General features: G+C 40.2%; 1 protein-coding gene across 1 annotated transcript in view; it reads right to left on the bottom strand.

Moving 5' to 3' along the window:
* Positions 1-14269, bottom strand: part of mboat2a (membrane bound O-acyltransferase domain containing 2a) — a 53431-nt gene extending 39162 nt beyond the window's left edge. The window contains exon 1 of the mRNA XM_022197419.2: positions 13979-14269. Coding sequence (XP_022053111.1) covers positions 13979-14062 — 84 coding nt within the window. The 5' untranslated portion in view covers positions 14063-14269. The remainder of the gene's footprint in view (positions 1-13978) is intronic.
* Positions 14270-15712: the final 1443 nt, after the last annotated feature.

The raw sequence follows: 15712 nt of genomic DNA, 5'->3' as shown, positions 1-15712 counted from the left end.
GTCATGTTTGTGAAAGAAAGCTGGCGATACTTACTGGACGTATGGCTAAAAGTCTGTTTATTGTACATAATAAGCAATGTGACTTACCTTGACTTAAACACTTAAGAAGAATAAATATGCCATTGGTGCTAAATGTCATCTACAGAGTAACACTAGAAGGAGCCTAAGAGTTTCTGGAAGGTTTTCTCGTTTATTTTAGTTACCAAACATTAACCAAACATTTGTATTTCATAGGGATAGACTGATCATCATCTTGGCTAATTATCATTACTGATGTTTGGCATTTTTCAGATTATCCATATTGGTACATTATTGGCAGATTATTGATAAATTAAATGTGCTACTTTAGGTCTAATGCAGCCAGCTCTCCACAAATTGAGCAAGAAAGACAAACCGCTGCCACAATCCTGGAAATCGGCTACTCTCACAGTGTCTAAGGCTATGAGCTAGCGGCTCAGTTAGAAGGCAGCCACAGATTACCCTAAAGTAAGAATAATGCTTTAAGATCTGGATCTTTGTGGGAGATAAAAGTGATAGAACAGTAAAAGATTCAGAAAACAGAGAAGAACAGCAGACATAACTGCAGGGAACTACAGATCAATCTAAGTCGATCCCATTTTAACAGAGGAGAGCGTCCTAATATAATCACTCCTTTTTCTATTTTATATATTCAGTCATGGTCACACTTATTCATGAAGAAGTCTAGTTATGAATGACAGGTTCTCTCCTTTCTGCCTATCTGCCTTTTCTTGATCACCAATAATTGGCACCAGCCTTGAAAGACCCACATTGACCAATCCCTTGTACTTACAGTCAAAAATCTATTTACCAAATAACTTGTTTGATATTTAATAAAAAAGCATATAAATTTCCTAAACTTGAACATACAGGAAGACTAAATATGTCATTGGTGCCAAAATTCATGTGTAAAGTTAAACTGGAAGGGTTCTAAGAGTTTCTGGAGGGTTTTCTTATCTAATTCAGGTACCAAACATTAGTAATAAGTTAGGTTTTACCACCCAAGTTGACACATTTTGAAAGGTGGGGTTGTGTTACTGAAGGTAAGCTACTTTCTTGCTACTGCGAGTGTGTGACCTTACCAGCATAAAGCCACAGAAGTGCATGGTGATCACGTTACTGTAATCAGTAATAAAGTTTCTAGAAAGGCCCAAGTTTCAATATAAAAGTCATCCAAATATTGTGCACAGTATTCGTAGGTTCAGGTGCAACTTTACTATGGTGTTTTTCTGTCTCTTCTCATCCTTGCAGAGCTGCTGTAGACATTAAACTCTAGATAACAGCTATGAGCCAAGCTACAGTAAAGATACTAAACCAGAATTACCATGCTTAGAAGCCGTGGATCAGGAAAGACAACACTAGTGGCTCATCATAACTCTGACATCTTGCAGAATTTGAGCATCTGTGACGCAACAAATCCCAGAAAGGCTCAGGAAAACACTGGTTGCTGATACTGGTTGCAGGTCATTCCTGTGTACCGCTTACCTTTCTGTTTGACAAAGGCGTTCCGCAAACGCACTTCGGCACTGCGCTTAAGCTTCTGTATTGTAGGGAAAACCCTGCATCATTAATAAATACTGAGTCCCATGAGATGTATTATAGTACATTCAATTACATCCAGGAGAGCTTGACGACTTTGGCAGACAGAGTCTTATGGTCTTTTTTTTTGGCTCAGTAAAGCAACGACTGTTTGCGTGCCATTTGTAAAGACAACCTCAGGCTCGCAAGTAATGACACACGAGAAATTTAACAAATATGCCGCACAGGACACCTTTCTGATTCAGAACCCCTAATCCTGAAATATACAAATGTGCCATATCCCTTTGGAAGCCTTAATTCTGTCCTTTGTCACAGAAAAGGTCAGCATTACCGGTATTGCACAAGGCATTTTGTCTGCTCATTATTTCAGTAGAAGAAGATCAGAGTCTAAACAGCCACAAGTCAAAGAAAGTGTCACTAAATTTGACTTTTTAGTTATAGTTGTAGAGTGTGAGCAAGGGGGGCGACTGGCATTGGTTCCAGGAAAGAAACACAATATTTCTAGCTTTGGCAACCACTACCAAGATTAAAAAAAGAAAGCAAACCGTTGCTACGATACAGCACCGTAAATGCAAAAAGCTCTCAATGGTGTGCAAAGCGTGAGGAGACAACCTGTCAGTAACAAATGACTTGGCTTTTGTGGCAAGTGTCGCCACACCTACAGCTGAGTGAGCAGGCTTTCCTAAGATGCCAATTCACGATCAAAATCCACTTGAAAGAGGAAACCTCACAAATAATGCCGGAGTATTGGAACTAAACACAGCACAAAAAGGCAGGTTTTTCTGTAAAGTTACAAAAGAGTGTAAAAGCTAGGCTAACGTTACATAAGCATGTTAAGTAACTGACATTTGTTGGCTGGGTGAATGCTCTGTGATTGTTCTGCTATGGTAATACTCAGCTATTCCAATCCAGACAACATCAGCTTCCCTGATGGCCACTGGAAGATGTTTCATCCACAGCCACGTCCCATTTTATGAGTGTAGCATGAAGCACTTGGGAAGCACAGTTTGTTTGCGGATGCATGCACTCACACCTTAATCATGCACGGTGAGGTTTTGATCTCTCTTATTTCACACCTCACAAGTGAGAGCAAGATTTACAGTCAACCTGAAAACATACTGAGACAACCTTGCTCGAGTGTTTCTTCATTGTGGTCACTTTCTATTTTAAAAACAGAAGTCAGGTGATGGAAACTGAAATTTCACCGAATGAAGGAACACAACAAGACAGCAAGACTATTTGCACTTGTAAAGGATGGTTAGATTAAACATTTACAGGAATCAGCCCCTTAACTGGCCCTTTCAGCTTTTTTGCTTCCATTACGTTGTACGATTGGACAGCTAGGACCGCAACTTCAACTCCAGTGGCACTAAACGATGACAAATAGTAGCTACTGGATGTAACTTTCATTCTGTAAGCATGTAGGAAATGTGACAGTTTGTTTTGTTAGCTTACAAGATGAATTTTATATTGTTTAAAGCAGAGAAGACTGATTCGTGATCAGGACATCTAGAGGGAAGAAAAAAATGAAACTCAGGGTCACTCAGAAATACCAATCCAGGAGTAGTTGTTTAGTTCTGACATGAAAACAGACCTGGAAGAGGCTCTACAGGGCTAATATAATTTAGGGTGCCCTAAAACGGCTCACAGAGTTCCTCAGTGAAAATGGTGGTACTACTACAGATGGATCTCGCAGTTGGGCGGCAACAAGGTCCTGGCACATACATAAAGTCCAGATTAGTCCCATTTTAGGTCTGGGTTGAGTTAATTTTGTTTTTAAATAAGCATCAGATCAAGTCTACATTCCAAGAGCTACAGAATTAGCCATTTTTTCCATTTTACTCTGTTCTATTTGAGTTTTATTTCCTTTCAGTATGCAAATGTTGTTCTGTTGTCTTATACAAAACACTATGAATTTCCTCTTAGTCTGAAAGGTGCTACACAATTAATATCCCAATACTTTGCATTTTCTGTAGTCTAACTGAAAGTAACTATTATCACTAAAGCTATAGAGAGAACCTATGTAAAGCATCAGATGAGTGGTATATCTCTTTAAGCATGGATAGTATAGCTGTCTTTGGCACAGGTGATCAGGTTCAAGGGAATCAATGGCAGAAGGTTCTGAAGAGTGAACACTTTGAATCAATTCCGCATTTAGCACCTGAACTTTTCAGATGACAGCGCAACTTGTACTTTAAGAATGATCAATATTCGCATTGACTACTTATTGGAGCGTGGAGCCACTTAGAAGTAAGGTGACTGAGCCTTAGTGAGTGTGACAGAGTCTGTCTGTTCCTGTGAAGGTGAATCAGCTGAATGCCCTCGCCAACTTACCTCAATGGAGTAACAAGTGACAGAGCAAAGTCACACTAATAAATATTCATGTCTTCTCATTTATATTGGATGCATCTACTCCATCCCATTGGACTCCTGGCCAGGCAACGCTGAATAAACCAGAAATGAACAGCTGCCGCTCATAACCGTATTGAAATTATAGGTCTCGGCCCCGGACATAGGCGCTGCCGGTCTGACATGAAACTGAACGCAAAGGCTGAAACATTTCAAACTGTCACACGCTTTAGAAACAGATTAACACCTATCAAAGACGAACACTCGAGCTGTGACAGCACCATCAGAACCAGAGGCAAATCTTCTCAGCTGAGGCTTGCTTGTTGGCATTGATTTACAGTCGACAACATCAAATACGTCGAGATGATTGGCCTGTAATTTGAAGCAGCTGAAGTGATTCCCTGAAAATACGTTGTCCGTGTGGACTACGCGCTACGCCACGCACACATTAAACTGGTACTTCAGGCCAGAGAGCGGAGGCTTTTTTAGCAGAGAAACCCAATCCACCCTCACAGCACCACGCCATTACCGACGGAACTAATAAGTTAGCAAAGCTGAGTCATGTGGACGTCCACTTTTGCGGCCGCTGCGAGCGCTTCAGATTGAAGAACAACGACAGCTGCACAGGTTTCCCTGCCTCACTGTGTCTACAGTCAGACACACAACCTACAGAGTGTGTGTTTTGCAGCCACTGAAACAACAAAACTGATAACAAGCATCAAAGAGGCGAAGTGCTGCAGTACATAAAGAAATGAGTTTTTTCTTCCTTCACTCTGATAACATAAGACAGGCCTTATATGACACTTGATAGCTTTTAGTCTAATGGCTTTGCAATACCACAGCTGCATTTCTGGTTAGAGGGAAACACGCCCTACACGCAGGGCAGTCATCATCATGCCTCAAACCTAACAATTAAGGCTGCGACTAATGATCATTTTCATTGTCAGTTATTCTGTTGATTATTTTCTTAATTAACTTGTTAGTTGTTGGGTTTAGAAAATGTCAAAAAGTGGTGAAAAATGGCCATCGGTGTTTCCAAAAGCCCAAAAATTATGTCCTTTAACATCATATTTGTCCACAACCCAATGATATTCAGTTTACTATCACAGAGATGTATAGGAACAAGGAAGCTTTTAAATTTACCAAGGTGAAATGAGAGAATTCTGACTTTTTCTGGGAAATGCATTTAGTCGCAGCTCTACTAACAGCAGTAGACAAGGAAAAGATAAAGACGTTATAGATACAGAGAGCTGTATGGAAGGAGATCTTCCAAGCTCCAATGAGAACAAAAGTTCATTCAGACTACCATTAAGATTTGTAACTAAATATCCAAGTTTGAAACAAAGATTTGACAACAGACGACAGGGACAAAGAGGAGACACTGGACTAAATGTTGTCATCAGGAGTAATTATAACTAAAAAGTTGATTTTAAATAAAGGGGTTTATTAATTATATGGATAAGTGGATGATGCAAAGTTAGAATGAAGTCACAGAAACGTAATGGAACAGAAGCTGATGGCATGATGTTTGCTCTCTGAAAAGTAATAAATCTAGCAAGGAATAAGATTATGAAATATTATACAAAAACAATGCTTGAAAAAACAACTAAAAAAGCTCATAAATAGTACTGTCATCCAGAAAAAATCATTTCACAATGCTACGTGTGTTGGGTAAACTTATGGATTGACAGTATCACTAATTCATCCTCCTTGGTCGGTTCTTCCACTTCTCTGGCTTATTTGTCATACTTGCAACAAGCAAGCAAGCTCCACTAAACCCACAATCATGAAGTCTAACCACATTTATGAAGGACTGCCTGCTTGTTACCATTAATGTGTTGCCTGTTATCAACCACCCGGCGATGTTAACAACATAGCCAAGTCGTCCCATGTTCCCCAGGAGGAATCGCACATGCTTGATTGTGCACCATAATAATGGCAGCAGCCAGTAGCACTGCATTACACAGAGCCGAGGAAAGGAAAATCAATTGGAGGGATAAAACTCCCCAGAGGGCAGCCAATTAAAGGCAAAGGGGAGGTAGGGAAACTCTGACAAGACTCAGGGGCTTAGAAAAGGAAGACCAGCAGTCCCAAGCCTGGGGATTTGGGGACTCGGTCAGTGACAGGAGACCTCAGCGGGAAATCAACATGAGAGCCTTCAGGCAAAGATCCCCAAAACACTTAAAAAATACACCGACAGAAGCAAATGTTAGCATTAGGGCCGATGAGATTAACACTGAGATTGTTTGATAAGGAATCAGAGATGCCAGGGGTGACATTTCAGCATCCCGATTTCAAGTCACGAAGCCTCCAAACTTCAGTTAAAGCCGTTTTCACCCTCCATTTGTTCCATTAGACTGGCTTGTGTCACTGATTGCAGGGGATTGTCAGCGGATAAAAGAAGATAGCTGGGAGTCTCCTCACTGTACGAGGCTCGCAGGCCTCCAGCACAATCGTCCGGTGGGAAATTGAGCAGCAGCAACAAAAGAAGCCTTGTTATCACGATAACAGACGTGGCCGTTGACTGTGACAAACTGCAATCCAATATGTCGCATAAACAGAAGAGCGATTGTACAGCTGGGCTTGTTGTGAGCACAGGACCCACAGCAGCACCGAGCGCACACTGGAAGACGGCATCTTTACGTCCCACGTTGGCGATACACCGGAATGACTGATGAGCCGCAAAGTCTCGTGTGTTTGCCGCATATTCCTCAACAGAAGCATGAACTATTCTCAGATGAAAACTGGAGAAATTACATTTTCGCCGGTTGTGCCATTAAATCATCGGGCACGAGAGAGAGGAATGTGTCAGCGATCGGACATCATTTCTTCGCATCCAGACACAGAAATGAGTTTGTGTAAGAGACTCAGCGCGCTCCACTAACACACTGTCAACAACCATCACCTGACAAGATGTCTCAGCTTTATCTTTTCTGATGCATGCCGCTGCCGTCCTGCTTTTAAGGTCACTGCTGAGACCAAAACACTTTAACTCATCCAGTATCTCCAGTGATGCAAAAACTAAATATTTACAATTTCTGAACAGGTCAAAGACATATGCACTGCAAAGAAGTGTACATTGTCTGCTGAACGCAATACAGTGCAGGTGAAATTTCCACTTTGTTCATCAAGGAGACCATCTGTTTGATAAAGCACATTCACCCTTTAGTTTCAATAAACAGTGGGACCAGCAGGTGCTATAAATACTGTATACTACAATGCAATACAATGAAGAGCTGCACAAACAACTAAGTTATTCAGGTTCATAGAGAGAAGCACCAGGAGTCCAGCTGTTATTGAAACAGCTGCAGCTGTAAAAGGAGCTTCACTGCTGATGCTACAATCTATTGCATTAAAAAAGTCCCTTCTCAGAGGGGAATCATACTTTCAGTGTCATTAAAAAAATGAAAATACTTCAATTTGCTTGTCATTTTTTGTCACTAAGTTGCAGGATGTACATATAAAACCACCACGACCTGATGATCATGTTTCTAAATTCCACACTGAAGCTAGATATTGTGCGATGTGACGCCACGAGATGCATTACTGAGGAAAAAAAACAAGGCGGACCTGCAAACATTTCACCCAAGAGACTGGACCTGATTCAGTGACTCAGATAATGCCAGCTGATCAGCAATCCAGCTCGACTCAATTGCGTAAACACGTATAATATCAAAAGCTAAGTCCTAAAGGGAGTGAGAAAGAGCAGCAGCAACACAACATCTGCTTAAAAAAAAAAAAGAAACAACACTGCAAAAATTCAAAATCTTACCAAGTCTGTTTGTCTTATTTTTAGTCAAAATGTCTCATTCCACTTGATTTAGGATAAACTCACTTAATAAGTGACATCTGAGCAAGATGGAGGGGCTTCTTTTAAGACAATATAGCTTAAATATCTTGTTAAGTCAAACAATCTTGAAATTATCTTGTTTTAACCCTTGTGATGTCCTGCAGGTCAAGTTGACCTGTTTTAAGTTTGAAAATGTGGAAAAAATAATGATTTTCACAGTGAAAACTTCAAAATTTTCACATTTTTGGGGGTGAATTTTTTGAACATTTTTTTATGGAAAAAAAAGAAATGTTAAAAAAATATATTTCTTAAAGAACATTTGGAACATTTGGAAATATTTTTTTTCCAAATGTTCTTAAAGAAAATATTAAACATTTTGCTGATAAATATGTAATCACTTTAGATGATTTTAGGATTTTTTGGGGCGATTGTATTCATTTTTTGGAAAATATTAACAATTTTCATTTTTTATCTTAAATTTTTATTTCTTGCCAAATTTGAGATTTTTTTTTTAAATAATTTTTTTAATGGAAACTTTTAAGGAATTTTTTCCCTAAAAAAATTGCAATTTTTTTACTGAATTTTTGGATTTTTTTCAGACAAGGAGACAATATTTTTGGGTGCCATAAATGAGAACAACAGGAGGGTTAAGACACCTAAGCTTGACAATCCTGGTAAAAATAAAGCCAAAAATAACTTTTCCCAGCTAATTTTAAGTAGGGCTGGCCCAAATAGTGGTTTCTGGCCTCCGAATATTCGGGCACTATTAAAGACGAATATCCGGATACGCCCCGTAACATCTGAGCGGGGGGGGGGGGGGGGGGGGGGGGGGGGGGGTGGCGGTGGCGGCGGAGACAGGCCGAATAGTCGGATCCGTTCGTCTGGTCTCCCGGATCCACGTTTAGTCTTTAGTTAAACTGAAGAATTCCCAAACACCGGTCTTCAGCATCTTGTCTTGTGTTTATGCAACGAAGTGAAGCGTGACTTCAGAGTCGACAGCCAACCGGCCATTCGGGTGGTGTTTACAAACACGAATGGAGGAGCCGAAATGAGCCGAAGAACACGGCGGAATGAGCCGAAATGGGCCGAAGGCGCAGGGAAGAGACGAGCTCCGAATATTTTCGTCTGGGGGGAGGACGACATGTGTATATGTTATAGACACGTGTGTATATGTTTATGTGATCACAGGACGAGATGAGCCGATGTGGGCAGAAGGCGGAGGGAAGACATTAACGCTGCATATTCTTTCCGCCCGGTGACGTCCGACGGCGAGGGGGGGGGGGAAGCGAATATTCATATTCGGATACCAAATTAATATCCAGATAGTGCCGTAGCGACCGAATATTTGGATATTCGGGATATTCGGGTCCAGCCCTAATTTTAAGATCTCAATATTCTAAATATAATATCTTATTTCAAGAAATCTTACCAAGCCATTTTTACTTGTTCTATTGGTAGATTCTTTCACTTATTTCAAGGTAAAAGTTCTTTGAATTAATTTTTTTTTTCTTGTGTTGAGAGGGGCATTTTTTCCAATGAAGAGACGTCTATGCGTGCCGTGCGATGATCTGAAACTAGAAATTTGTTGCTTCCTGACAGAAATGGCAGCTCTTAATCAGTTTCTGGAGTCCAGTTGATATGACCGTCTGAGGCAAAGGGGTTTTTTTCAGCTTCAGATAAGGGCCAGGGGGTAAAATGCCAAAACTGTCAGGTCAATGTCTTCAAGAGTCACACTTCATACTGGATGTGGCCTTCGCTGCTCAGGGTTTTAACGGCGTGTGGTAAAATCAAACCCGAGGCAGACACGGCCTGGGGTCAGGATGTGAAAGAAAGAAAGAAAGAAAGAAAGAAAGAAAGATTGAGTGTCAGCTCAGATTTTACAGCTTCCATTATAGGTATATTCTCTGCTACAGTGGATGATGCATACAGTCCCAATACCATACAGCGAGGTGCCACAGTAACAACAGCTCCATCAAACTGAGCGCCGATGTCCGCGGGCCACACGGATCATACGGTATGTGAGCGGCCTGTATTGATTTCCGTGGCGCTGACAGCGACCCTGGCAGACCAGGACATCCAGCTGGCAGCAGGCTAACAACCATCCTGTCACAAGGGTTGACACCTGTCCAGCAAAACAGTGTGAGCCACGATAGCTCCCGACTATTTACACAACGCATCTCTCTCTTGCTCAGCTCGTATTTATTCAAGAACGAAACAACTAAAGCACAGCCAGGGGCACCCAGCGCCAAGAGTCAGGAGCAATATTTCAATAAACAAACATGACTTAGGTGACTCCTCGTTGCCACCGAGACAAAGGGTCTGCCAAGTTGTGAAATACGCTGCACGACTACTGTTTTTATGGATAATTACAGGTCAAGTGTCAAACTGATAATCAGATTAGCAATATAGCTAATGAACTGCAGAGATCTGTGCAAAGAAAAGTTCTTCAGTAGCAGCACAGGCGCCAGAAGAGTAAAGGGCTAGATGACGTGATTCATATTTTTGTGGCAATAAAGTTGTCATTTCAGTCAATATTGATAATTATTGATCACTTCAATATCTATTCATAATAAAGACAGGCAGAGAAAGGTTTAACCTTACTGTGAATTCAACCACTTCACAGTGGGCTGGGGCCTGGAAATCTAGAAAATTTGACCCCCTCCAAATTGCTTTTATTTTTGTTTTTCTTATAGTAGAATAAAAATCCAGTTCAAAAAAAAAAAATCAAGTCAAACGGTCTATTCTTTAAAAAGTTAGGCCAGTTTGAATCTCAGGAAATGACACATTCCACAGGCATCCAATTGAGCTTTTCATTCTATTTCTTTTTGAGAAATTAATAATTTTTACCTGAGATTTGAACAATATTCAGGTTTACCTGCTCCAAATTTTCTTAATTGCTTAAATTTAGAAGATTTCTGCAAAGTTTGAAAAAATATAGTAAATTTTCACTCTTTTTTCTGAGACTATTTTCATGTACCACCCAGAAAATTTTCACTTGCCATAAGCCAGATATGGGAAAGTATATATTTTCTGAAAGAATAGGATGTCAGGTGTTGAAAAATACAAGTGTCAGAAAATCTGGCTTATGGCAACTCTCACAGATCAAATTTTACTGAAGAAGGTCTAAGTTCCCCTGTGTGGACCTTGGGCGATTGATGTTAACACGTATGTATCGAAATTGTAAGTAGTACTTCTAATATACACATACTTTGCAGTATAAAAAGACTTCTAGATGTCTCTAAGTGTAACAACTGCCTTCAAATTTTGAAAATGGTCATTTAAGGCATCAATTTAGGGCAGATTTCATTCAAAATTCGGTAGATTTTTCCATTTTTTTGTCACAATTTTTCCTTTTAAGGATTCACATTTTTGTATTTCTCATTAAAACAAAACTACATAGAGCAGTGAAATAGCTTGCAGAACTAGTTTTGGTTTAGAGAACCAAAATGCACTTATCTTTACTTGTACTGCATGGATCATAGTAAAAGATGGTATTCTGTTCATAGTAAGTATTAGCTGTAGGAAATTTCCCAACAGAGATAAACACCCAATGAACGTGACATTATGTAGTTTAAGTAATATCTTTGTGAATAATTCATTAGGTTACATGGTTAAGTTCAGAGAAAAGCCTTTATGTCCTGTGTTATGATAGGCCTATGGAGGATAACTAACTTCATGTTTCACTGTTATGTTTTTGTAAAGTAGTCATTTACTCTGCATAGAATTAGTTAATAAAACATTTGAAGGCAATATCATGTCTCGCCTTTCAAATTTACATTTAATCACCAAATTCCATCGGTGGAACCATACACTTATGTCTAGAAAAATCTCCCTGCAGCCTTAACTTTTTAATATAATTTAAAGATATCTTTTTAGATGTATTCCCAAGTATATTGCGGTTGAAATGAGCCCTCAATCACTACCAGGGGATGATTTTTAGCCAAGATATTACATTTTTTCCAAAAAATAAGCCGAGCAGCCCACTGTGCACTTTAGCCTATTGATCAAAGTGCACTGTGTAACACATATAAATACATTTACACACAGTTAAAAACATAAGAGGATAAAACAATGACTTCAGCTTGATACACATTAAATAAATAAAGCAACGGAGGGTGACCAGGTCGCAAATTCTGCATGTTAAAGCTCCGAGTGAATGGACACTAAGACCCTGAACCCGCAGTCATGTCAGTCAGATTTCGGATGTGGAGGTTTGTAGACTGGAAAGTGGGAATGCACCAACAGTGATCAGTGGTTGTAAAGGGAGAGTGAAAGAGCCCAATAATCAAGAGATATAACATGCTATTTATGAGGCATGAGGTTTGCAGCCAAACTGCTTTCATGATCTAATGCTTTGAAGTAAAACTTTTACGCATCTTTCTGTTCAATTTTCTACTGATGAAGTGTCATATCGCCATCATTTTTATTGTCTTGACCCATTTCATCACACCACCAAGGCACCTCACAAACTTCAGGAAGGTTCCCCGGCAGGCGTTAACGCATCACGTACGTGTGACTCCTGCCCACTGCAAAACTGTAAAGTCGACTCAAGCTCAATACTGAAAGACACGAGGCAGTAAAATCCCAACGGCTGCTCTTAAAGTCACCATGTTGCATTAGGCAGTGGTATGCACAGCAGCTTAATCAAAACACAGCGACTTTCAATCACATTTTGTCGCTAGAATGATCCAAAAACTTATGTAGGATAAATATTTGCTGTGATGACAGATTACAAAAGGGCATGCTGGGGGTGGCATAGATGGGAACTCGATGTTTCCACAGTTCTCACCATGCAACATTCCTCACAAGTGGCTGGAACGTTTTTGGGTGAAGAGAAAGGACACATTCTTCTCTGCACACGCAGGTTGGACACAGGATGAAAGATCTCTGCGGGGGTTTATAGCTCAAACCACAACAAGGCATGAAGTTAAACACGTGCATAGTGTGCTGATGGAGAAGATAACATTGCATCGTTTCACTCACCAAACACACAATCTATGACTTCGGGCATTAAACATGAATTAAACAATACTTAAACCACTTTCTTGAGGTAACTTTAATTATGACATCTGCACAAGATCTCAGCTAAGGGAGCAAACTTCCTCCCACACACAAAAAGTCATGAGTTTGTGTGTAAAAATGCTCGGCATGAGGAGGAAATCGCCTCATCTGTGTGTGACCCTGTGCTGATAAGAGCAAAAAAGCGAAGCTAAAAACAAGTGATCCAGCTGCTGATAAGACTGGGCCACTGACAATAACAGGAAAAATACTTTAGGAGACTTTCTGTGGCTTGAGGAAGTCTTGTTCTCAGATTTAAATGGGAAAGAATGAAAAACACAGAAAGGACAAAGTTTGCTGGTGATAATCCTACAACAAAAACAACATCTGTGACTTTGATGTTAAACCAGAAGGTAGTGAGACAGTTATTTGTCCATGTAAAAATAATGACATCACAATGTACTTGAAACAGCTGCGGTTAAAGCGGGACATTTCCAGCTTTCTTCAACAGAAGCCCCCTCGGGCGACTTCCACAAATCATATGAGCTCTGGTGGGTGTGGTGCCCATGATTGTTCAAGCGTAAATGTTTGCATTGCACATACTGCAATGACTTCCACTCCAGCAAACCATCTCCAACATGATCCTATAATTCCAGGCAAGCCACACCTAGGGCAGTAACTCGATCCATTCCCACCACACTGAGGAGGTGTGGTGCCCACTATCCTCTACAAGAGACCACATGCTTTTTCAGCAAACTCCATGAGCTCCAGTTACGAAATGTGTGGGAAATAAAGTCTGATCTCATCCTAACATGCTCCACATGACTTTCTCCACGTTAGAAAGCACTGAAGGAGATCAGATCCAAATCCAAAACCCTGATTTCATAGATCCAACTTCATCTTCTTAACCTTTTCCTTGATCATTGCAGCTTACAGACGGACACACTGTTCATTTAAACCCCCTGATTACAATGGAGAGCAGATCAAAGAGATCCCCAGTTTGGGAAACCACTGGATTAAGCTGTGGGCACGGAAAGGGAAAGACAAAGGGCATTAGCTACAATGTAGCCTGGCAGGAGACTCGGTGGTGATAGTGAACCACCAGCAGTGATTTCTATGCGATCACTAAATCCGCAAGGCTAAAGCTAGCGGTTTTGGTTAGATCGGTGCGCATCACTAACTTCTGCTGACGTTAAAGCCCCAGATGTTTGCCAACGCTGCTTTAAAACACACGTCCGGTTCGTATGTGTGTGGGGTTTTTTTTCTCCATCCAAAACAACGTACCTGATCGAGAGGGAGGTTGATAATCTCGCTGATGGGCTGCAACAGAGTGGATCCAGTGCATGATGCTGTCGTTTGGGGAGCCATGCTTGGACGGTTAATCCGTTTTCCCCCCCTTTCTCTCTGCTGCCGCTGCTGTCCTCCGGTTCGCTTCACTCCCCCTCGGCTGCCGCGATGATAAATACGCCGCCGCCGCTGCTGCTGTTGTTGCGACGTGTTGGACGGTTGTCATCCACAGCACTCATCAGCGGAGAGCAGCGACCGGGCCGAGAGGATTCACGCCTGCGCACTCTCGCTTTCGTCTGGCGGCCGTGCGGGACGCACGACTTCGAGTTTTTCGCTTTATTAAAATTAATTTATGAATTTATTTAGCTTTAAGCAACACTAAGCATTAAACCGTGTGCTTTTTTGATCAGCTTTTGAATCAGTTTCACATCAAAATATCAACTACATGAGATACAGATGTCCACAGTGGCAACACGTACGCTTTCTAAATGGTTTATTGACTTTTTGTGGCATTTTGAACAGGCACCGGCGCAGTCACCCCTACAGTCTCCAACAGCGAACTAGGACTGCCAATTGTAATTATTGTTTTATCGATTAATCTTTCGACTAATCTTTCCTGAAACCACAAAAATAAACAAAAGCAAAAGCTTAAATAAATAGCTTATTTAATTTCAATTCATTTGTTTTTGACAAACCGTATGTTACTGTGTAGTGGAGTAGGAACGCAAACAAAGTTACAAAGTTTTGCATATTAAAGTGGAAACTCCTGCATTATGGAAATAAACATGTAATTAATTTAAATCAGTTGTGCAACTTCAAAATGATAGATAGATAGTCAAAATAAAAAAGCACAGATCACTCTCTTTTCTTCTAGTTGTCTAATTTAATTATTTCATGTGAAATCACCATTGGCCTGCTCTGTTTACTTGCAACTTTAAATCATAAACTATGGATATTTAAAATGACATCTCGAAATTTTACATTGATGTATCAACTATTTTCCAGTATTATTTTTTAAATAATGCAATAAATAATAATTCACAATGAAATTTGAGGCCATGTTCAGATAACAATATCTCAGAACTGTTACAGTTTAAAGTCCATGGTTTCAAGCAATACTTTCTTCCTCTTCATGCCGCTGATTCAGAATCTGAAATACTGGAAAACTAGATTAAATAGTTTCTGATAATGGCTGAGTTGAAATATGAAAAAATGCAGCCTGAACACTGAAAGTGGGTCTATCAGTGGTTTTTATCTTGGAAAGTAGTTGATATATCAAAGTAAAATTTCACAGATAGCTTTATACACACGTGGACAAAATTGTTGGTACCCCTCAGTTAAAGAAGGAAAAACCCACAATTCTCACTGAAATCACTTGAAACTCACAAAAGTAACAATAAATAAAAATTTATTGAAAATTAAATAATCAAAATCAGCCATCACTTTTGAATTGTTGATTAACATAATTATTTAAAAAAACAAACTAATGAAATAGGGCTGGACAAAAATGATGGTACCCATAACTTAATATTTTGTTGCACAACCTTTTGAGGCAATCACTGCAATTAAACGATTTCTGTATTTGTCAATGAGCGTTCTGCAGCTGTCAACAGGTATTTTGGCCCACTCCTCATGAGCAAACAGCTCCAGTTGTCTCAGGTTTGATGGGTGTCTTCTCCAAATGGCATGTTTCAGCTCCTTCCACATATGTTCAATGGGATTCAGATCTGG

Source organism: Acanthochromis polyacanthus, chromosome 1, assembly GCF_021347895.1.
Source record: "Acanthochromis polyacanthus isolate Apoly-LR-REF ecotype Palm Island chromosome 1, KAUST_Apoly_ChrSc, whole genome shotgun sequence".
Classification (NCBI taxonomy): Eukaryota; Metazoa; Chordata; class Actinopteri; family Pomacentridae; genus Acanthochromis; species Acanthochromis polyacanthus.
This window is presented reverse-complemented; position numbering and strand designations above follow the sequence as displayed.